Below are 23,185 nucleotides of genomic sequence, written 5' to 3'. Positions count from 1 at the left end.
GTGAATCGGCCGCCCGCCGCCCGGGGACCCGGCGAGGGGCGGGGGCAGCCCCGAACCGGCCCCGGATCGCCCCGCTCGCGTCTCCCGCTTCCCGGGAAGTTTGTCTCTGTGCGCCGTGCCAGCCGCTCCGGGAGCCCCGCCGCCGCGAAGTGAGAGCTGGGGGAGGGGAGGGAGGGACGCCCGCGGAGGAATGTGTCGGGCTGGGGGGCGGGAGCGGGGTCCTAGTGTGCGCGACCCGGGAGGGCCGGCTGGCCGGAGAGCCGGGTCATGTGCTATTTGTCCCGCGGAGGCGCAGAGAGGTGCCAGGCCCGGGCAGCCGTCGGTTGGCTGGACAGGAGGACAGGGTCCGCACGGCCTCCCAGGAAGGCCGGGGACCGGGCCTGTGTGAGAACTGCCGGGCGGGCAGGGTCCAGGTGGTCCTTAGGCTCCGGTTCGGGTGGGTCAACCCCTCCCCAGTCCTGGTTCCTCCCTGTACCCACTGCTCCTTTACGCTGCACTGGCTGACCTGCCTGTCCCCTAGCCCTTTACCCCGCTATCCCCGAGCCGTGCCATCCCATTCCCTGCTCCATTGGCCCCCTCGGCGTCACCATTGAGTGTCCCCACCAGTGTGATCAGGATCTGGGGGTCAGGGCTGTTCTTCCTGAGAAAGCCTCTAATTTCAGCTACTCCCTTCTTGCACTGGGACAAACCAGCCCTCTCACTCTGCGCCCCCACCCCCAAGGCCGGTGAGGTGAGACCCAAACAACATGACAGGAGTTTGAGGCCCTTTAGGGTCTCAGAAGAGGCCCCAGCATCCCCGATCTCTCCACACTCTCCACCCTGCCTCCGTGGGCGTAGGCTGCTCAGCCTCTCCTCCCAGGGTGTGGGCACCCGATCACCCACATTCCTGGGCTCCAGTCTGGCACCTTCCCCAGGGCAGTGGACGCCATAGCATTTAGCCTTAGGCAGGGGCCGAGACCTGCCTGCACCTTTCCCTTCTCCCCCTTTTGAGGGAGACAGACCCCAGTGTTACCCTCCCTTCTCCATAAAGACAGGTATCCTGGCTTCCTCAACCCGGAGCTCGGGCTGGATGGATGCAGGATGACCCCGCCCTCCCCTGCCCATTGTCCTGGATCCTGAGGAGGAAGTGCTGGGGGCTGGGCAAGGGGTTTGGGGCCACAGGCCCTGTGGATCCCAGTCCTGGACTGTATCTCCAGCCCTTGCACTTTGCCCATTAGCAATCCCTGCCTCTGTGTGGGGGTTGTGGGCCCTGGGTGGGAGCTGGCTGCCACTTCTCCCTAGCTGACCCTGACCTTGTGTGGGAATTTTAGGGTAGGCTTTATATTTAGGATTTTCTCTCCTCCTGTTTCTCTTCTGGGCTCCCCGTTTGTGCTTTTGCCCTGGAGTCCTCCTCCCTGTCTGTCCTCCCATTTCTGTGTTTGTTGGCCTGCGCCTCTCCTTCCTTTTCCTCCCATTATTTCCTTCATAGCGTGACCTCGATTTTGCCTTCTCTCTGTGTCTCTGGTTTTCTTGGTATCTGTGACTTTCTGCCCCTCCTCTTCCCCCTTCCCGCCACCCTCAGGGTCTCTGCCCATGTGTCCCTTTCTCAGAATTGCCCTCTGTGCAGCCTCTCCTCTATCTGACGTTTAGTACACTTGTGAGTGACGAGGAATAAAAATATCACCATCTCTGCCCTTGGATTCACATTGCATTCGGCCACTCCAGAGGGACAGCCATCCTTACTTTTTCTGACATTACCCCCCACCCCTTATTCTCCAATCATGCAACCCCAAACATACCTCTGGAGCTACAGGTGCCTCCTAACCACTCTTCCCCCACAACCAGGGTTTCCCCCACAGCCCCAGCTGGCGTGGCCAGGCCCCAAGTGTAGGATGGGGCTCCCCCTACGAGGGCCGGTGGCAGCCAGAACTGATACAGCCCCCCTGGTCTGGGGCCAGGACGACAGGTAACTGCGAGCTGGGATATGGCTAGCAATACCTTTGGGAGTCCCTGAGGAGAGTGACATTTGGGAGGAAGGCCAGGGAACTAGGAACTGGGTTCTTGGGGGGTTGGGTAGCTGAGGGAGGGGGTTGGAGAGACTGGTTCCTTGGAGAAGCTGGGAGTTAATGCGTGGGTCCCCCCAGCAGCTCTAACCACCTCTTGTGTCTCTGTCCTCCAGCTGAGGAGGGTGGGAGTATCTGAAGCCATGACTGGTGCCTCAGTGAAAGTGGCAGTGAGGGTTCGGCCCTTCAATGCCCGTGAGACCAGCCAGGATGCCAAGTGTGTGGTCAGCATGCAGGGCAGCACCACCTGTGAGTGAGTCCCAGGGGCCTGGCAGCGGACAGGCGGGGTGGGCCAGGCCCACCACACAGGCTAGTCCTGCTGGGCGGCACCGGAGAAGGGCTGTGCCCAGCACAGAGCAGGTGCTAATTGTAAGGGTGGGGGTTGGGGCAGGCTGGCCTTTCCGTGCTCCCAGTCCCTGGGAGGGGGAATGCTGGCCTGGAGCCCTCCATTGCCCAATCCAAGGAGGCAGTCTGGTGGGGGCGGGTCCTAGGAAGCCAAAATTAGCTTTGGTGCGGGAGGGGGTGGGGAGTATTAAAGGGGAGAGATGAACTAGGACAGAGGAGGGAGTACTAGGATGCCTGGATTCAGGGGCTTGTGGGCAGTGGGCAGAGGTTGGGAGTACCTGACCTTGGCCTTCCTTTGCCCTCTCCTGCCCCCTCAGCCATCATCAATCCGAAACAAAGCAAAGATGGCCCCAAAAGCTTCACCTTTGACTACTCCTACTGGTCACACACTTCGGTAAGGTTGTTGGGCTGGGGAAGAGCTAAGCAACAAGGGACAGGGGGTTTAGGTCCTGGGAGAGGGCATTGTAGGGGAATAGCACCTCTGGGGGGTTGGTTGGGATGGGGTGTGTAGGACACAGCTTGTGACTGGGAGCAGGAAATTGAATAGGACCCCCAGGAATGATTAGGATGTGATGGGGGTGGGAAGCACACAGGACCTTTGGGCAGTCTTTGACAATGGGGGCAGGCCTCCTGGGATCTAGACACTGAGGACCAAGCCAGGTAGGGCTCATGCTGTCTTTTTCTGCTCCGTTTCCACCTAGGCTGAGGACCCCCAGTTTGCATCTCAGCAACAGGTATATCGGGACATTGGAGAAGAGATGCTGCTCCACGCCTTTGAAGGCTACAACGTGTGCATCTTTGCCTATGGGCAGACCGGGGCTGGGAAATCCTACACCATGATGGGGCGGCAGGAGCCAGGGCAGCAGGGCATTGTGCCCCAGGTACTTGCCGGGACCTGGCAGGGCCGCCAGGGCGGGAGCATCTTTAGCTGTCCCTAGGGGGTCTAAGGATTATGGAGCAGAGAGCTGGCTCTCTGAGGCCCTTAGTGACAGGGAATGTGATGGTGGGTAGGGGTTGGCTGCAACCTGCATATCCAGGACCCTCCAGAAGCAACAAGGCTCAGTAAGGAGAGCCAAAGCTATGGCATCGGAGAGCCCTGGTTCTGCCACTTAACACTTACCTTGACTCGTAACCACTGTGAGTATACCCACCCTGTATTCTGGTGTATCATAGTTAACGTGGTGACTATACAAGAAGCCAGCTGAGGATAACTGAGAGATGCTCGTAATTCTCCCTGGCTGTGCGGTGTAGTGGCCTTGCACACAGGCTCTGGAGTTAGGATCCCTGGGTTTGCTAGCTGTGACCCCGGGCAAGTGTGAACCTCTCTGAGGTTGCTTTCCCATCTGTAAAACTGGAATGACCCCTCCTTCAGGGCTGAGTTAGGGTTCAACTGGACCACTTAGGACAGGGCCGGGCACCGCAGGTGCGCTGTGAATAGCGGCTTTCCTGTGTCCTCTCCAGCTCTGTGAAGACCTCTTCTCTCGTGTTAGTAAGAACCAGAGCGCTGAGCTCTCCTATTCTGTGGAGGTAAGCCCAGGTCTAGGTGGGCAGGAGGGTGGGCATGGTGTTCCTGGGTAGAGGGGGGAGAGAGGAGTGTTTAAGACCAAGGGCAGTCTCTGAGTCAGACAGCCTGGGATTCATGCCCTGCCAGTTACCAACGGTGGCTTTGAGCAAATGATTTTATCTCTCAGCTGCTGAGTATGTTCATCTATGAAATGATAATGGCAGGATCCCCGTCCTAGGGTTGTTGGGTGGTTCAGTAAGCATATGCGAAGTGCTTAGCACCATGCCTGCTGCCTAGTAAATGCTCAGTGTAACGTTAGCTGAAATCACCAGTTTCATTCTCAGTGGAGTATAGGGTGTTTCATAGTCAGTATTTTGTTTGCTTGTTACTTTTTTAAAACTTTTTATTGAATTTATTGGGGTGACATTGGTTAATAGAATTATATAGATTTCAGGTATATGATTCTATAATACATCATCTGTACGTTGTGTTGTGCGTTTACTACTGCAGGTCAAGTCTTCCTTCACCATTTATCTCCCCATATGCTCTTCTGCCTCTCCCCAATCCCCTCTTTACTTCTGGTAATCAGTGTACTGTTATTTCTTATTTTCTTCTTCCACTTAGGTGAGCTATATGGAGATCTATTGTGAACGGGTACGCGACCTCTTGAACCCCAAGAGTCGGGGTGCTCTGCGGGTCCGGGAGCACCCCATCCTGGGCCCCTACGTGCAGGACTTGTCTAAATTGGCTGTGACCTCCTATGCAGACATTGCTGACCTCATGGACTGTGGAAATAAGGCGAGGTGAGGTGGGCCGGTGGAGTGGAGGGAAAGGGAGCCAGGCTTAGAACGGTGACAGGTGGGACCCAGTGACCACTCCCTTTCCCCCAGGACTGTGGCTGCCACCAACATGAATGAGACCAGCAGCCGTTCCCATGCCGTCTTCACCATTGTCTTCACACAGCGTTGCCATGACCAGCTCACTGGGCTGGACTCAGAGAAGGTGGGGACACCCCCACCCCCACTATCCCTACCTAGTAACATGAAATGGCCTTGTGTCCTCCTCCCTGCCCACGCTGGGTTTGAGTGCCTTCTCCAGGCTTACAAAGGTCTCTGTCCGTCTCCTCTCAGATCATAGGGTACAATCTCCTATTTGCTTGTTTGTCCTTCTTACTAGACTTCTCAGGGCAGGGCTTGGATCCCACTGTACCTTGTTCTGGCACACAGTGGGCAAGTAAATACCTATAAACAAATAAATGCACAAGTGGATGAATAACCAGTCCCTTACTATTGTCTTAATGAATTTCATTTCCTCCTGCCCTGTTCCTTCGTCCCCTCCTGCATTTTCCCATCCCTTGCCAATAGCCCAATTCCCTTGCTGGGTGTTCTGTTGATTTGCCTGCCCCGCCGCACTGACCCAGTCACCTCCTACCTCTTTCTTCTGACCCAGGTTAGTAAGATCAGTTTGGTGGACCTTGCTGGAAGTGAGCGGGCTGACTCCTCAGGAGCCCGGGGCATGCGCCTGAAGGTGAGGAGCCTTAGGAGGGATGGACAGGGGCAGTGTTGGGGGCTGTGTGCAGTGGTTTCTTATCCTAACCTGGGACTCTGGTTGCGGGGAGGAGGGTGGGGAAGTGGGTTGGAGTGGGAGAGTAGGGCCTCATTCCCCACATTCCTTATTGCTTTCCAGGAAGGTGCCAATATAAATAAGTCCCTGACTACTCTAGGGAAGGTGATCTCTGCCCTTGCGGATATGGTAAGACCTGGGGGTGGGAAGAGAAGGGGCTCTGGGTGAGGGGATACCGGGGATGGCCCACCCTGACCCCCTCCACCCTTCTATCCCCCAGCAATCAAAGAAGCGGAAGTCGGATTTTATCCCTTACAGGGACTCTGTGCTCACCTGGCTACTCAAGGAGAATTTGGGTGAGGGGCTCTTCCTCTCTGTCTTTGCTGACCTTGCCACCATTCTGCTAACCCCCTTTGATAAATCCCCTTGCCACCCCGAGAAGCTCAAATTCTCCAGTTGTACAATTGACTCTCCCCTGACCTGGGGAACATCCTTTGAAGATGTCCTGTTGCTGAGATTAAGGCCACACCCTGCCTGCCAAGCCAAGCACCTCACTAACCTGGCTACTCATGACCCCTTTCTGATCCCACACCCACTACTGACTTCATCCTTCTCCTACTGCTCTCTGTCCGACAGATGTCTGTTGTCTCCTTGACCTCACCCCTGCTCCCTCTAGCTACTAGATTTCATGTGTAGCTCCACAATGCTTAGCTTCACCCTACTTTGGACAGTGCCCCATCAGACCCCTGTCTGGGCACTAAGGCCCCCTGACCCAGTATGACTTTTCTTAGGACCCAGCCCAGCTTAAGCTTTCCCCTCCTCTCCATGCATAGGTGGGAACTCACGCACAGCAATGATTGCAGCCCTGAGCCCCGCAGACATCAATTACGAGGAGACTCTCAGCACCCTCAGGTGGGGCTCTGGTGGGGTGGAAACAGCATAAGAAAAGTGCCAGGGGAGCTCAGAGGCTGGTAGGTAGTTCAGGACCCTGCCCATGAGACAGAGTTGACCCTCAACTGTGCCCCAGTATTTTAAAACATGGGAGGGAGAGGGAAATTGGCAGCAGGCAGCAGACTAAGGTCACCTGGATCTGGGCCTCACCAATCCCAATCCACCCTCCTCACCCAGGTATGCTGACCGCACCAAGCAGATCCGCTGCAATGCCATCATCAATGAGGACCCTAATGCCCGGCTGATCCGGGAGCTGCAGGAGGAGGTGGCGCGGCTGCGGGAACTGCTGATGGCTCAGGGGCTCTCAGCCTCTGCTCTGGGAGGTAGGGCTCCAAGGGAGGGGCAGCTCAGGGATGCCCCTTGGCTTGCCTCATCCCTCCTCATTTGCCTTTGCCCAGTCCTGGGGCAGGGAGGGGCCACTGACGTTGAAGCCCTTCGTGTCCTCGGTGACATGGTACAGATATGGAGCGGGGACTTCCCATGTCTTGCAAAAGTTCGTGTGAAACATAAGCTTAACAACAGTTAATAGTGGGATGGTTTCTAAAGTTTACTGCTTAGCCTCACTGATACAAAATGATGTCGATTCTAGAATGTAGAACTGTATGGGCTGCATCAGGTGTTGACTCCGAATTCAGTATTTGGGTCCATCCCATTGAGGACAGTCAGGGTGCTGAGGGGCACAGTAAGGGAAATAAGGGTGTCCATTCTTGGTAAGAGAAGGATAAGGTAGATGTAAGAAAACGAAAACAAAAAACAGTCTATTCTGTCTTATCCTAGAAGGCAGGATCAGAAACAATGGCCACCTGTAATGGAGGTAGATTTTAGCTCAACATAGCTAAGAACTTTCTGATAGTGTGAGTCATTTAACAATGGAAGGAACTCATTGCCTTGTTCAGTAATGAGCTCTCCACACTTAGAGGGAAGCAAGCAGAGACTGGGTGCCCATTTGTTAAGGCTGCAGTAGGAGGGCTTCCTGTTCGGTGGAGGTTGACCAGATGTTTTCGGAAGTCCTTATAGACTGGTCCTCTCTGAGGCCTTCTCTACGTTTCCAATCAGCTACATCTTTCCTTAACCTCCTTCTTTGCCTTCTTTCTCCTTCCCAGGCCTGAAGGTGGATGAGGGGAGCCCTGGAGGTGCTCTGCCAGCTATAGCGTCTCCTCCTTCCCCAGCTTCACCCTCATCTCCCCCCACACACAATGGGGAACTGGAGCCATCATTCTCCCCCAATGCTGAGCCCCAGATTGGGCCTGAGGAGGCCATGGAGAGGCTGCAGGTAGGAAGCTGGAGCTGGCCAGGACTGGGGACCTGGGGGCTGATGGGAATGTAGTTCTCCAAAGCCAGGGTCGAAGAGGAGGAAGGAATCCCAGAAGTGATGTGGGCCCCATGGTAGGTACTTGTCCCAGAAGGTCCTGATCCCTGTCTGCCTTATGCCCCCAGGAAACAGAGAAGATCATAGCTGAACTGAATGAGACCTGGGAAGAGAAACTACGCAAGACGGAAGCCCTGAGGATGGAGAGGTATGAGGCGGAGGGGGGACAGCTGGAGCCTTGGAAGACTGTGGAATGGGGAGGGAAGGTCAGATTCTGCAGGGGAGGAGTTCATGGGTAGCGAGGATAAGACTAACATTTGTCTCTTGGCCTGCAGGGAAGCATTGCTGGCTGAGATGGGGGTGGCTGTCCGGGAGGACGGGGGAACCGTGGGTGTCTTCTCTCCGAAGAAGGTGAGTGAGTGGTTGGCTGAAGAGGCCTAGGAGACCCTGGATACTTAGAGAAGAGGGTTGGGGGTGAGAGAGTGATAAGTTCTAACCCTCATCTCCAAGGTCTCTGAATTGTCCCCCCATCATCTCTGTCCCCACTCCTGCATCTTCTCTCTGTGTTGTCTAGCCATCCTGCCTTCTCTCTCCCTCCATCTGACAGTTAGCCAAAGAGGCAAGTGCTCAGTAAGTGCCTGTGGCCAGGGACTCTAGGGACCCAGAAGGATGACAGGGCCCCTGCCCTTAGGGGGATTCAAGAGCTGCTTAGACTCTAGGTATTTACAAACATCACCTCACACGTGTGTATGTGAATTGATGCCTGGAATATATCTCAGTAAGAAACTAGTTACAGTGCTTGCCCCAGGAAAGAGGGAGAGGACCTGGGAGGTTGGAGGTTGCTTGGATAGAGACTTATTCACTGTACACTATTTTGTATCATTTGACTTCTGTACTCTGTACATATGGTATCTACTCAAAAAATTAGCTAAAAATACATTTCAAAAAGGATAACTTAGAAATAGATAAGAAATAAGCACCAAACTGTAAGATGTTGATTGCAGAAGCAGCGAGAGGTTTAAAGATGGTAGCATCAGTACAGCCTGTAGATGAATGGAAACTGTTTTCCTGGAGAAGGTGGTTTGGAAAATGGAGCGTGAAAGAAGGTCAAGATTTGGGAGTAGCTAAGAGCAGAGAGAACATAAGGCTAAGGAAACACAGGTATCAGTGGGTGGGGCGCACCAACGTGTGTCATGTGCCTGGTGTGTAGCGGGTAGCGGGTGCTCAGTACATCTTTACTGAGAGGGAGGGAGGGAGGGAGGGAGGGAGGGAGGGAGGGAGGGAGGGAGGGAGGGAGGGAGGGAGGGAGGGAGGAAGGAAGGAAGGAAGGAAGGAAGGAAGGAAGGAAGGAAGGAAGGAAGGAGGCTATGAGTGATCAAGCTCATCTGGAGGCACCAGCAGAGCATAGGAACGGACCAATCAGAATGGACGCTAGCCATAGACAGCCAGCACAGCTGTATGGGTCAGGCATACTGATGAAGGGATGACGTGGAGGCCAGTTTGAGTAAGTCAGGAATTCTCAGTCCCCTGGAAAGCTAGCCACATCTGTTTGGTCCACTTTACGAAGGACCAAAGTGCTTGATGCAGACAGTGTCACGGGGACTGCCTAGAAGAGGTGGCGGGTTATTGGAAGAAGCCCTCCTGGTTTCATAAGATCAGGGCCGTCTGGGAGGCTGAGCAAGCAGGGGTCATTGAACAGGGATCTGAAAAGAGAGGGGTTTGCTTTGCATGGCCTACGGCACAGTGAGGGAGTGAGAATGCTATGGGTGGATGATGGAGGGTGGCAGGCTGGACTGAGGGACCTGGTCTAGGGGTGGGTACCCAGGGCTTGGGGTCCTTCTGAGGTCTGCATCTGGGGGAGGAGCTACATATGGCTCTCAACATAGCTTGCAGCCACCTTGAGGTACTGGGTACCTGAGGAACTTCCACCACAGTTGAGGACTGGAGGAAAGGTAGAAATGGGTGGAGAAAGGTAGATGTGGTGGGTATTTCTTCCCTGGAGGGCTCCCACTGCACAGGGAAGCCACCTACTGAAGCTCAGGGACCAATAAGGATGAGTTGTTTTCTGTTTGTAATTATTCTTAAAAAGGTGATATGTACCAGAGAGAACCTTCACATAGCGCGGAGAGGTGGGTACAGTGAAAAGGAAGTCCTCTTCCTTCCCCCTTCAGGTTCCCCTCCCAGAGGCAAGCCCTCTTATCAGGTTCCGATGTGTTCTGGAGGTGGCCAGTGCACACACAAGTGTGGGTTATGTATAATTAGACGCAGGTGTGTGTGCATGCAGGCGTGAGTGCCTACACACATGACCTCTTTTTGGAATAGTAGTGGTTGGGTACTTTATACTTGACTTTTTCATATAATATTGAAATTCTGTCGTTCTTTTTCAGGGTGTCAGAATATCCTATTGATGTAGGATAATTTCATTAGCCAGTTTCCTAATGATGGTCATTTAGGTTGTATCCCATTTTTCAATGTTATAAACAATATTAAAACGGTTGGTCTTAAATAGGTCTGTTATCTGTAGAAAAAATTCCTAGAAGTGGAGATTTGGGTCAAATAGTAGCTATGTAAAATTTCAGTCTGTTTTGCCAAAGTGCCCTCCAAAGATAATAACCATGTCACTTTATACTCCCAGAAGCAACATCCTCACCCTCTTCTAATTTTTTATCTTTGCCAATCTGGTTAAATGGTGTTTTACTTTTGCATTTTCTCAAGGTGGTAAGGATGAACATATTTTCATATGTTTAAAAGACATGTATGCTTCAGGAGGGGGAGCTGTTAGACTACAAATGGGGAAATGGGTTTGGTGGCTCCAGCCTGGGAATGGTGGGATAGGAAATGTGGTCCTAGGGGAAAAGCTATAGTTGGTCTTGGAGAGGGCCAAGAGACTTAGGGAAAGTTCCCTTTCTGGGACCCCCCACCACCAGGCCTTCTTAACTAGGTGACTTTTAATCCTGGCTTGGTGCTGCTTTCACAGGGGTGGGAGTGGGTAAGGGTGGCGGGGGGAGGACCAAACTCTGGGTCTCCCACCACCAGCCTCATCCTGAGAGGCTCCCTGCTTATCTGCTTGACATATTCAGCTTCTAGGTCAGGTTTCATTTGAACAAAGGGTTCCAGGGCTGAACAAAGATTGAAAAGCACTGTCCTAAATCATGTCCCCTCTCCCAAGGGAGAGATCACTTTCTGCTCTCAGAGCCCATCAGTGTTTGGCATTCCTGACACTACAGTGTTGGGAGGGGCGTGAAAGTCCCTGGGGAGGAGAGGAAGTGTGGCAGCAGGGAATTGTTGGGGTGCCTGGGTAGAGGGGCAGGCACATGGATACATGGTATATCCACCATGGATCACCATCCAGGGGGTCCCCAAAGAAATATGGGGCCCGACTATTGGCTCTTTTTCCCCGCACTGTGTGCTTTCACGCTTCCATGCTGTTGTTCACACTCCTCTTTTACCTGGAACGCTCTTCATTCGGCACGTCCACGTCCTCATCCTCAAGATCGGATCCCATGCTGCCTTTCCACAAGGTCCTCTTGAACCTCCTCTGAGTTCCTGCAGTTCTTCACTTTATTCATCTTTGCATCTACCCTCCCCCCAGCCCAGGATATGGTGGCACTCAACTCCTGGGAACAAATGAGTGAATGACTTACTAAGTGAAGATGTGAAAAGATCAGAAACTCTACTGTGAGGCATCCCTTTCCCACTTGTAACGTTGCCAAGTCTTACCTCCCCACGTTGACGGATTTCCTTGCTGACAGGACAGCAGCATCGGGGTTGCTTCATCTCTGTGTCCCACCTAGCACTTCACAGGATCTTTAGAAAGTAATTCTTGTAGAAAGAGGCAGAGGATCTTGTCTTCAGTTGGAAGGCAGGGGAGAGCTTCATGGAGGAAGTGGCATTTGAGACAGACTGTGAGGGAAGTGAATGACTTTGACAGGTGGGGATAGGGGTGGGGCTGGGAGGGAGGCTGCTCCAGGTGAGGGAACATGGGTAGCAGCTCCAAGGCATGTTTAGGGTCAAGGAGGTCTTTTGAAATAAGTGTTCAGTAGTCCCACTGGGTGGGAACACAGAGGAGAGAGGGATCCCAGAAAGGGGCTGGGATAGGTGGGCTGGGGCCCTGATGTGGATGAGGCCCACGGATGCCAGCGTAAAAAGCAAGCTTAGCCCTAGCTGGTTTGGCTCAGTGGATAGAGCGTCAGCCTGTGGACTGAAGGGTCCCAGGTTTGATTCCGGTCAAGGACACATGCCCGGTCAAGGACACGTGCCCGGGTTGCTGATCGATCCTCTGTAGGGGACGTGCAGAAGGCAGCCGATCAATGATTCTCTCTCATCATTGAAGCTTCTGTCTCTCTCTCCTTCTCTCTTCCTCCCTGAAATCAATAAAAAAAAAAAAAAAAAAGGCAGGCTTATGTCAGGTGGGAATGGGTGCCAGCTGGGCTGGTCTGAGTGAAGAAGCATGACTCGGTCATGGTGTGGTATGAGAAGGAAAACTGGGAGACCCCTGGAGACGGCAGGAAGTCAGACAGGTGTGGCAGGGTAGGCCGAGGCAGCAGATAGGGAGGAAGACCTCCCCAGGATGGCAGCAGTGGCGTGCGAGGGTGTAGAGGGGGCTTATATACTGTGCTTTCCAGAGTTACACGCCTGGGGAGAGTGGGGTGTCGCTAGAGAAACCAGTCAGGAAAGGGTGCTTTGGGGGAAGGGAATGGGCTGAGTTTTTGATGTGGAGCAACATAATGATCAGCCCGTTAGATGGGGCTCGACAGGAACAGCACCAGGCAGCTGCTGCAGTGACCTTGGCCCCAGGTGAAGCAGGGCTGGGAATGGGTAGTGGCCAGGGAAGATTGGGGAGTCTGATGGGAAAAGGGGGTTTGTTTGTTTTATATGCTTTTGAATTGAACTGACACTGTTTTTTTTTAATCCTCACCTGAGGATATTTTTCCATTGTTTTTAGATAGAATGGAAGGGAAGGGGAAGTGGGGGGGACATTGATGTGAGAGAGACTGCAACTGAGGTACGTGCCCTTAACTGGGAATTGAATCTGAGACCTTTTGGTGTGTGGGCCAACGCTCTAACTACTGAGCAAACCCGGCCCGGGCTTGAACTGACACTTTTTATTTTTAAATTATGATTGTAAGTAAAAGTAATCCATGCTCCTAAGAAATTGAAGCTGTAATAAAAGGTGGGAAGTACCATTCCCCTCACCCAGTCCCCTCTTGTACTCTCCAGAAGTGGCAAGATACATTTTGAAGGAAGAAATGAGACCTGGGGACAGGGAATACAGGGAAAGCAGAGGCGAGGGCAGGTGGACTCTAGGTTTCAAAGAGATGGGTGGTCGAGGTGCCTCTGAAGAAAAGGGGCCTTAGGAAGGGTTGCTGACCTGGGAAGGGGTAGATGGATGGGGTTATTTTAGGCCCCATATGTATGAGGAGAGGGTGGGTTAGCCTGTTCTGAAAGTGATTGGAGTAAGTGGGAGTAAGGAGAGGGGAGAGTTCGCCGAGTGAGGGGAGGAGGAGCAGCTCAGTGCTAGAACCGGGAGGGATGTCCGCTGGAACTCCTTTTCTCCCCTGCGGCACCCCCTGTCTGGCTCTCAGGATCCCTTCCCTGACCCCCGCTTTCCTACAGACTCCCCACCTAGTGAACTTGAATGAAGACCCCCTGATGTCAGAATGTCTGCTCTACCACATCAAAGATGGCATCACCAGGTAATGTTTAATCAGTGGCCTGTGGGAAAGCCTCTCCTTTTGGGGTGTGATTTGCAGAGGGACGGCCACACTAGTGACTCCCTTTCCTGGTGACCTTGCTGGAAACACCCCAGATGTCAGGACGGCTGGCTCCACAGCTCTGCTCACTTTCTAGGCTTCCTGAGAAGTTGCTGAGCCTGGCCTCTAAGCAGCTGTCCTGCCTCACCCACCACTTTGGTTTGGCTGAGACGCCTCCTGGGACCAAACTGACCCAGTGCTTCGGGGATAGCTCCTGACTGCTTAGAGCACAGGCAGGGGTTGGAATCTAGACCACCACATTTTTAGCCCTTAGCACCACTGCCTCGGCCTCCCTTGATGGGACCCTCCCTGTGGGGTAGAGGGAATCGTGGTCCCAGGCCCTCATTGTTTAGGGGCAGTGCCTGTGCTGCAGGTGGCTGCATGGCTAATGCTAACCCCTGGGCTCGGTGCCTCTGAGGTCACCTCTTGGAGTTAACGAGTTGAGGGTGCCCCTTTCTGTCTCACCACAGGCATTTACTACCTGTCCATGGTAGGCAGTGAGCCCTCAGGGTTATCAGCTCTAAGGATGATGGGAGGCCCATCCCCTCTAGGTTCCCTTTTCTCTTCTACTATGTAACACAGTGACTGAGGACAGGGGCTTTGGAGTCAGGCAGATCTGGGTTCAAAATCCCAGCCTCACCACTCCTGGGCTGCATGACCTTGGGCAAGTTACTTTACCTTCTGAGCCTCAGTGTCCTCATCTGTGACAGAAATAATCACGCTTGGCTTACAAAGGGGGATGAGCTGGCATTCAGAAGCGGCTTGGCGAATGTCTAACACCTGCTTAGGAAATGTTGGCCATTGCTTTCCCAGGGTCGGCCAGGTAGATGTGGACATCAAGCTCACCGGGAAGTTCATTCGGGAGCAGCACTGTGTATTCCGGAGCATCCCTCAGCCGGACGGAGAAGGTAATGGCTGAGGGAGTGAGAGTGGAGTGGCCAGACAAGGAGAGGGACAGGACCCACGTTTCACACTCTGAATTGGGCACTGGGTGTGCAGCCATGTAAGAGGGCATGTGTCCTCGCCCTCACAGGGGCTTTGAGCTCATGGTAAGCATTAGGGAAATCAAGGGCCAGGCTGTCTGCCCTCAACCCGAGTGCTGCAAGGGGCAGCGCGTGGCGAGGGTCCCGAGGCAGAAACAGCACTGGCATTTTGGTGAAGAGGTCGTCTGCCTTCTTTCTTGACTTTTTTATCCTAAAATAGCATCCTGGTCATTTTTTTTTTTTTAAATATATTTTATTGATATTTCACAGAGAGGAAGGGAGAGGGATAGAGAGCTAGAAACATCAATGAGAGAGAAACATCGATCAGCTGCCTCCTGCACACCTCCCACTGAGGATGTGCCTGCAACCAAGGTACATGCCCTTGACCGGAATCGAACCCGGAACCTTTCAGTCCGCAGGCCGACGCTCTATCCACTGAGCCAAACCGGTTTCGGCTCCTGGTCATTTTTTATGGAAAAATTCTATTTGTTCCAGTGGGCCTTCTGAATTTATCTCTGGAAAATGTGTCTGTCTATCCAACTATGACTGCAATGGTTTCAGGGAGTTAATTGGCCCATGTATCCCTTTGATTCCAGAACTTTCAGAGATTTTTTTTGCCTCTCTATGGCCATAGCTGCAAAAGCTTTTAAGAATCACAAGCCCAAAGGGTGAAGGTAGTAGCCTGTCTGACATCAACAGAACAATGCTCCTGAGGTTCAGGGTGTATTTTGAGGTCACCATTTTGTTCTTGATCAGTCATTTTTTTAAAAAATGCAATGATTTGTGTTCAGTTAGGCCCAAGTGAAGTGAAGTTGAGCTGTAGGAAATGTGCTGGGCAGGGTGGCAGATGTTACACATGAGCTCTTCATCACCTTGAACTCATATCTTGTGTCTCACAAATCTGAAAGGCGTGCCTAGTCTGATGCTTTTGAAGGTACAGGGAGATGGGACAAGTAATGCCAGCACGTTTTTAAAAATAAGAAAAGACACTGTTGTGTGGCTTGCAGTTCAGGTGTTAGACATGCCCGTTGGGCTTCAGTTGGTTCAGGGTCAGCAGATTATTTTTATTTTTTAAATTGAACTTATTGGGTGACATTGGTTAATAAAATTATATAGGTTTCAGGTATACAGTTCCACAATGCATCATCCGTACATTGTATCGTGTGTTCACCACCCCAAGTCACGTTGGGTCAGCAGATTCATGCCATCGTTCTGGTCTGGTTCAGTGGCAGCATACGCTTCCAGCACTGTGGGCTAAAAGCTGTTGAATCATCCAGCCCAGTGAGTCATTGCCGAGTTCCTGTTCTGATGTTCCCTCAAGTCGTGCTGAGGCGATAGCAAAATCATCCCAGGCATGCGGAGTGAGCCCACCCTCAGGAGCTCAGAGTGTGTTTTGAGAGATGACAGGTGAAACACCATTAGTTACATCAGTAAAAGCAGCTGATGAATCTGTGCTCCAAAGATCGGGGGCTCTAAAAGTTCCGTCCATTTGTGCCTCTGTTCTTACAGCAGATTGAAGACTTGACCAAAGACAGGCAGAGGAGGTGGGTGCGAGCCTAGAAGAATAGTTGTCATTGACCATCTACTGCATGCCTTTGCTTTTTCTCATGCAGCTCCTGTGAGGCAACTGAGACCCAGGGTTAGGGAATTTGCCCAAGACCAATATGGCTAGAAGATGGCAGAACTAGTTTGAATATAGCGTGGCAGGCTCTAGGGCTATGCTGTGAGCTCTGCTCTGGGCTGCCTTAGTACGGATTGCTGTGAGTTCATGGACATGGAGAAGGCTGTCCTGGCCAGCTGTGGCAAAACCCTCTCCTTGGCCCATTTTCCTCTGTTACACCTATCTTTCTGACTTGAGACTACCTCCTGACTTATTCATTTGCTGTCTGTCTTACCACCTGGAAGTGAACTTTGTAAGAGCAGGGATTTGAGGTTTTATTTCTACTGCATTTCCATGACCTCAGATAGTGCCTGGCAGATAGTAGGGATGCAGTATATGTGTGGAATGGATGATTGAATTTTGGGGCATGACAGGGAATAAGGGTGGGCAATAGACTGGTACCCATTACAGGCACACCATCCTCTTCTCTGCTGCCTTCTTTCATTGTTGTTCTGGAGCATATGGTGATGCTTCTTTCTGTCTTTTTTTTCTTTTCCATCATTTCTTCCCCTTGAAATTTGAGGGTCTCTTCAAGCATCCGCTCAGAAATTGCTGCTTTCCCATACTCGTTTTTAGTCCTCTTGTCTAAGCTGAGTTCCTCTCTGCTTTCTTTGACTCCCACAGTATCAGTAGTCCCATCTCTGCCTTATCTTACAATTCACTCCAGTTTTTCTTACTTTCAGCATAAATCATAACTCATGTTTGCATATCACTTTATTTGGGCTTTCAACTACTCTGAGCTAACATCTGTGAGCTATAGAATGGGAAGTCTTTGATGATTACATTTAGCTCACAGAAGTTGGGTGATTTGCTCAGTGTCCCTCAGCTCAAGTGTTGCAGAGCCTGGATTTTTGGGATACAGGGCTCTCTCTGTGACAATAGGAAGACAGGAAGCTGCTGTCACGAGGACAGGAAGCTGCCTCAGGCATCTTTGTGTCTCAGCAAGCAGTAGGCTTGGTGATTTGTTCAGAGAAGCACCTCGATAAATGTTTGGGTTGGGTTGACTTTATCTTGTCCTGTGAAGACAATGATCTGTTTGTTGGCTGTGGCTTGAGCAGATTAGTCCGGTAGTGTTTTGTAAGATGCATCAGACAGAAGTGGGCTAGGGGCCTACTCCGGGATAATGCTAGTTGGAAAGGAAGGGTTGGGCATCTGGAAGGCAGGAATGACAGGGCCCGATGACCATTTGGCTGGGAATTACTGGTTTGCTAAGCTGCTGTGGGGAGGATGGTGGTGGGTGAGTACAGAGCTCCTGCAGAGGCTCCTGGGAATTTCAGCTGGGGCTCTAACCCTCCTTCTGCTCTTCCTTTCCCTTGCTGCCTGCCACCAGAGGGGCCATGACACCCCTAACAGGTACTGGGGGGGTGGGACTGGGGATGCATGTATTTCGGAGGGTAATGCAAGATGGGAGTATGACCATAACCCTCCTACCCCCAGGGTCTAATCGCTTCCTTTCCTTTTTCTCTCTCCCTCAGTGGTGGTCACCCTGGAGCCTTGTGAAGGAGCCGAGACCTATGTCAATGGGAAACTTGTGACTGAGCCACTGGTGCTGAAGTCAGGTAGAGGAAGTGTTCGGGGGGAGGGTGCTGGGCATGCTGTGCAGAGGAAGTGCTAGGGCGACGCTTCCTGGTGAATCTTAGGCAGCACCCAGAGAGAACTAGGGAGCAGCGTGGGGTGTGAAGAAGGGACTGGGAAGTGACGATCAAGGAGTCAGGTTTTGGTTTCTCTTGCTGCCCAGGCAAACGGGAACAGGATGCCCACTGCCCCAGGGCGGGTGGTTCCTGGTGTCAGCCGGAGGAGCCTGGGCTTAGACCACCCTCAGACTTGGCATGATTGGAGAGCTGGTGTCAGGGCCCCGGGGACTTGTGGGCAAGACCTTGTACATCTTGGGCACGGGGATGAGTTTGCTGCCATGGGGGAGCGAGTCCACTTTCCCCTCCTCCCATCTCCAGGGAATAGGATTGTGATGGGCAAGAACCACGTTTTCCGCTTCAATCACCCGGAGCAGGCACGGCTGGAACGGGAGCGAGGGGTTCCCCCACCCCCAGGACCACCCTCTGAGCCCGTGGACTGGAACTTTGCCCAAAAGGAGCTGCTGGAGCAGCAAGGCATTGACATCAAGCTGGAGATGGAGAAGAGGTGCGAGGAGGGCTGCTCCAGACCCCGGGGCCCTCTAGGCTGTTCCTCCAGGCCCCCAGGCCCCAGCATCTTGCTGTTGGACACCCATTGAGGTGGCTCCAGAATCTCACAAAGCCTTCCTCTCTCTTCCCCACCCCAGGCTGCAGGACCTGGAGAATCAGTACCGGAAAGAGAAGGAAGAGGCTGACCTTCTGCTGGAGCAGCAGCGACTGGTGAGGAGTTGGCAGGCGTGTGGGGTTCAGGAGCAGGAGACAGGCTGGCAGCGCTGCAACCTGACTCCGCTCTTGGTGCACACTGTGAGCCAGAGTGAGGAGTGGGCGTGGAGTCGGGTGGGGGTGGTGTCTAGGAGGAGATGGTTGTGAGAGAAATGTGACCCGCAGGACACTGTGTGCAGGGAACTGGAGTTCCTTCCAGGGCTCCCAGACTCCAGTCCAGCCGTGGACAAACTACGGCCCGCAGGCCGGATCCGGCCCGTTCGGCTGTTCTATCCGGCCCATGGAGCCGAAAGAGCGGAGGGTTCTCTTGCTCTCCCCTCCGCTCCTTTACTTTGAATTTATATTAGTTCACACAAACACTCCATCCATGCTTTTGTTCCGGCCCTCCGGTCCAGTTTAAGAACCCATTGTGGCCCTCGAGTCAAAAAGTTTGCCCACCCCTGCTCCAGTCGGTCCTGTGGCACCTTTATGATTTTCACCTGTCCTATTATTCATTTAAGATTGCTCTTCACGTGGACTTTTAAATAGTTTTTTATTTTATTTTATTTTATTTTATTTTAATTTTATTTTATTGATTTCAGAGAGGAAGGGAGAGGGAGAGACAGATAGAAACATCAATGATGAGAGGGAATCATTGATTGGCTTTCTCCTGCACGCCCCCTACTGGGGATCGAGCCCGAAACCCTAGCAGTGTCCTTGACCAGAATTGAACCCAGGACCCTTCAGTCTGCAGGCCAATGCTCTATCCACTGACCCAAATCGGCCAGGGTGACTTTTAAATCTTTAACCTCATCCTGAGCAGTAACGCATGTGCAAGAAATCGAGACGATATAGCTGCAGCTTGTGCTTATTGGTCACTTTCTGTGCTGGCCACTGTTTCCACACTTGGTGTACATTAACCCTCAGATTGTACCTGTGAGGGAGACAGTGGTATCATTTCTGTTGCGTGGATGAGCAGAAGTTAAGCAGCCCACCTAAGGGTGTGCGGTTCTGATGGGTGTTTCCAGTGTTGTTGGGACTCAAGGGTTTTGGGATGTCCTTAGCCTTCTCCCAATTTGTTCTCTCTCTGGCCCTACCCAGTACGCGGACTCTGACAGTGGGGATGACTCTGACAAGCGCTCCTGTGAAGAGAGCTGGAGGCTCATCTCCTCTTTGAGGGAGCAGCTGCCACCCACCACAGTCCAGACCATCGTCAAGCGCTGTGGCCTGCCCAGCAGTGGCAAGCGCCGAGCCCCACGCAGGGTGTATCAGATCCCGCAGCGTCGGCGGCTGCAGGGCAAAGACCCCCGCTGGGCCACCATGGCTGATCTGAAGATGCAGGCAGTAAAGGAGATCTGCTATGAGGTGGCCCTGGCTGACTTCCGCCACGGGCGGGCCGAGATCGAGGCCCTGGCCGCCCTCAAGATGCGGGAGCTGTGTCGTACCTATGGCAAGCCAGAGGGTCCCGGGGATGCCTGGAAGGCCGTGGCCCGGGATGTCTGGGACACAGTGGGCGAGGAGGAAGGCAGCGGAGGTGGAGGTGGTGGTGGCGAGGAGGGAGCCCGCGGGGCAGAGGTGGAGGACCTTCGGGCGCACATCGACAAGCTGACCGGGATCCTGCAGGAGGTGAAGCTGCAGAACAGCAGCAAGGACCGGGAGCTGCAGGCCCTGCGGGACCGCATGCTCCGCATGGAGAGGGTCATCCCCCTGACCCAGGTACCGAGGGCCTTGCCTGGCTTTCTCCCTCCTCAGCTATCCCCTTTCAGAATCTGAACCTCCTCCCAGCCTCCTTCCCCTTCTTGCTTTCAGAAATGTCATTCATGAATAGTAGCTTTTCTCAGTATAGTTTGTGAATCATGTGCCTCGGTCACTAGGGCACTAACAGAAAATGCAGATTCCTGGGTCCTGCCTCAAACCTACGGAATCAGCATCTTTGGGGATGAATCTGCACTTATGATAAGTGCCCAGGTGTTTCTGAGGTATAATGAAGTTTCAGGACCACTGAGACACAGTGCACTTTCTTAAGTTACCGCTTGCTGAATGTTCACATGTGCGTTCTCATAACCTCCCCTCTCCATGGGGGACCACTTATTCTGTGGTTGCTGCTGTGCTGAGCACGTTCCTTGTCACCCCATTTAATCTTCACAACAGCCCTGCGAGGGAGCGTTATCACTGATCCCTGACGTGCATGTGTTCACTCAATAAATGAATACTTGAGTGCTTACTGTGTACGAGGCTCTGTGCTAGCCACTGGGGCTTCCCAGCAGACAGAATGGCTGCTCTGCCAGCTTGCCTTCTGATGGAGGACAGCAGGCAGGCATCCACGGCAGCTCGTGGTTACTGAAGGCTTACTTCTCCAACACAGCTCCCTCTCTCGCTCTCTCCACTCCTGCCGCTCTGGCTTACTTGCTGGGCACACTCCTACCTCAAGGCCTTTGCACCTGCTGTTCCCTCTGTCTGGATGCCTTTCCCCATGAAAGTCTCACAGCTTGCCTCTCACTTTCTTCGGGTGTTTCCTGCAAGGGTAACTTCTCAGTAAAACCCTTTCTGGCGATACATTGCAGCCACCTCACCCTGGCCTCCCATCCCTCTTCCTTATTATTGTTCTGTTCTTCTTTATCTCAATATGTATAATTTATGTAAAGTATATTGTGTAATGTATGTACTTATATATAATATGGGTAATGTATACTAAGTAGTTTAAATATATACACTTATATTTAACTTTTTATTGAGCTATAATATATGTACCATATTATAATTTTTCTTATTTATCAACTGTCTCCCCCCATTAAAATGGTGGCCAGTCTTGTTCTTCCCTTTTTGTTGATTGCCATATCCCCAGGACACATTTATTCAGCTGTATTTGCTGAGTGCCTACTATGTATCAGGCACTGTTCTAAACACTTTACATTGTTTAATTTATTTAATTTTTAAAACAACCCTATGCAGTAGCTATTATTACTATTGACCTCATCTCACACATGAAGAGACTGAGGCACAGAGGTGACAAGCGAGTTCCAGACCATACAGCTGTGAAGGGGCAGACCAGGGCTGAGCTCAGACCCCCCGCTCCTGGGCCTGTGTTCCTAAACCACTGTCTCCAATCTCTTCTGGGGACCCCTTGACATCCGGCCACTCAGGGCCTTCTGACTTCTCCCAAACCCGCTGTGCTTAGGAAACGCGGCTCTTCTCACATTCCTCCTCTTCTCTCCCCTCTTTTCCTCCCAGGATCATGAGGATGAGAATGAAGAAGCCAATGAGGCCACCTGGGCCACGCCCCCAGGGTCAGAGGTATTAGAGGAGGAAGCCCCCAATGACCACGGGCCCTCAGCCCGGCCTACTTCGCCACCCCTGTCCAGCTGGGAGCGGGTGTCTCGGCTGATGGAGGAGGACCCTGCCTTCCGTCGTGGCCGCCTTCGCTGGCTCAAGCAGGAGCAGTTGCGGCTGCAAGGACTGCAGGGCTCTGGGGGCCGGGGTGGGGGGCTGCGCAGGCCCCCAGCCCGCTTTGTGCCCCCTCACGACTGTAAGCTGCGCTTTCCCTTCAAGAGCAACCCCCAGCATCGGGAGTCCTGGCCAGGGATGGGGAGCGGGGAGGCCCCAGCGCCACCCCAACCCCCTGAGGAGGTTACTCCCCCAGTGGTCACCCCTGCCCGCAGGCCCCCAAGTCCCCGAAGGTCCCACCGCCCCCGCAGGAATTCCCTGGATGGAGGGGGCCGATCCCGGGGAGGGGGTGCTGCACAGCCTGAACCTCAGCACTTCCAGCCTAAAAAGCACAACTATTATCCCCAGCAGCCCCAACCATACCCAGCCCAACGGCCCCCAGGGCCCCGCTACCCCCCATACACCACTCCCCCGCGAATGAGACGGCAGCGCTCAGCCCCTGACCTCAAGGACAGCGGGGCAGCTGTGTGAGTCCACGTCCTGGGCAGAGGGGGCCTGGTGGGCCCCTTGCTGGGAGGAGAGAAGATGCCTGAGATGCTGCTTCCCCACAAGCCTTGGGGCAGGGAAGCCCTAGAGATGAGAGAGAAGGTTCGAGTAGGTGCTAGATGACCAGGTGATGGGCCGGAGGCTGCAGGAAGGAAGAGGGCACGGAGATGCCAGGAGCAACCAAAGTGGAGGAAGACATGGGAAGCTGCCTGGGGGCCGCCCCTTGCAGAGGGGAGCCCCACAAACGCTGCTATGGGTGGGTGGGGCTGGGTGCTGTGTAACCAGTGTTTGACTTTCTTTTCAAGTGGGGGTGATGGGGGGAGAACCTAGAGTGAGGCACGTTCTCTTCCCCAGCCCTTGTCTGTCTGTCTGTGGTGGTTTCTGTTTCCAGGGAGGCGTGGTGGGATCATAAGTCATTCCCCTCCCCTTCTAGGCCTCCTGCTGTAAATGGAGGACCTGTCTGGTTTCTGGTTTGGCTGGGGTCCCATGAGGGTGTGGGACCCTTCAATAAAGGATAGCAAACGGAGCTTGTGGCTGGTGGTCGCTTGGTTTTGGTGTCTCATGGAGGTGTGGATCATATAAGGAAGATGCACGGATCTTAAGTGAGCAGCCCCAAGTTTCACATAGGTGTGATGCTGTGCAGTCACCACCTGGATCCCAAGATAAGAACAAGTCCACCTTGGTTTCTTGAACTTGCAACATCAGGTGCCTCCCTTCAGAGGGCACTAGCCATTTTAAAAAAATTATTGAAAGTATTACATATGTCCCCCTTTTTCCCATTGTCCTCTCCCAGCCTGCCACGCCCCCCAGCC

At 53.1% G+C, this 23,185-nt stretch overlaps 1 protein-coding gene across 2 annotated transcripts; it reads left to right on the top strand.

Moving 5' to 3' along the window:
• The first annotated feature begins 12 nt into the window (after positions 1-12).
• Positions 13-22,899, top strand: KIF1C (kinesin family member 1C). 2 transcript variants are annotated; one of them, XM_080677715.1, is made up of 23 exons: positions 13-149; positions 1,825-1,945; positions 2,159-2,291; positions 2,705-2,781; positions 3,089-3,268; positions 3,849-3,914; positions 4,516-4,694; positions 4,782-4,893; positions 5,341-5,418; positions 5,578-5,643; positions 5,735-5,810; positions 6,288-6,366; positions 6,583-6,728; positions 7,509-7,678; positions 7,843-7,922; positions 8,050-8,125; positions 13,331-13,410; positions 14,281-14,375; positions 17,586-17,669; positions 18,063-18,249; positions 18,389-18,461; positions 19,545-20,159; positions 21,675-22,899. In XM_080677715.1, exons 3-23 carry the CDS (start codon positions 2,186-2,188, stop codon positions 22,356-22,358), a joined length of 3,309 nt encoding a protein of 1,102 aa, XP_080533841.1. In that variant the 5' UTR covers positions 13-149; positions 1,825-1,945; positions 2,159-2,185; the 3' UTR covers positions 22,359-22,899. The 2 variants fall into 2 exon arrangements, with proteins under 2 accessions (XP_080533841.1, XP_080533842.1); XM_080677716.1 differs by lacking the exons at positions 13-149; positions 1,825-1,945 and having other exon boundaries at positions 2,159-2,295.
• Positions 22,900-23,185: the final 286 nt, after the last annotated feature.

Source organism: Plecotus auritus (genome assembly GCF_963455305.1).
Source record: "Plecotus auritus genome assembly, chromosome: 7".
NCBI lineage: Eukaryota > Metazoa > Chordata > Mammalia > Chiroptera > Vespertilionidae > Plecotus > Plecotus auritus.
Note: the sequence above shows the minus strand (reverse complement) of the source record. Positions and strands in the feature narration are given on the sequence as shown.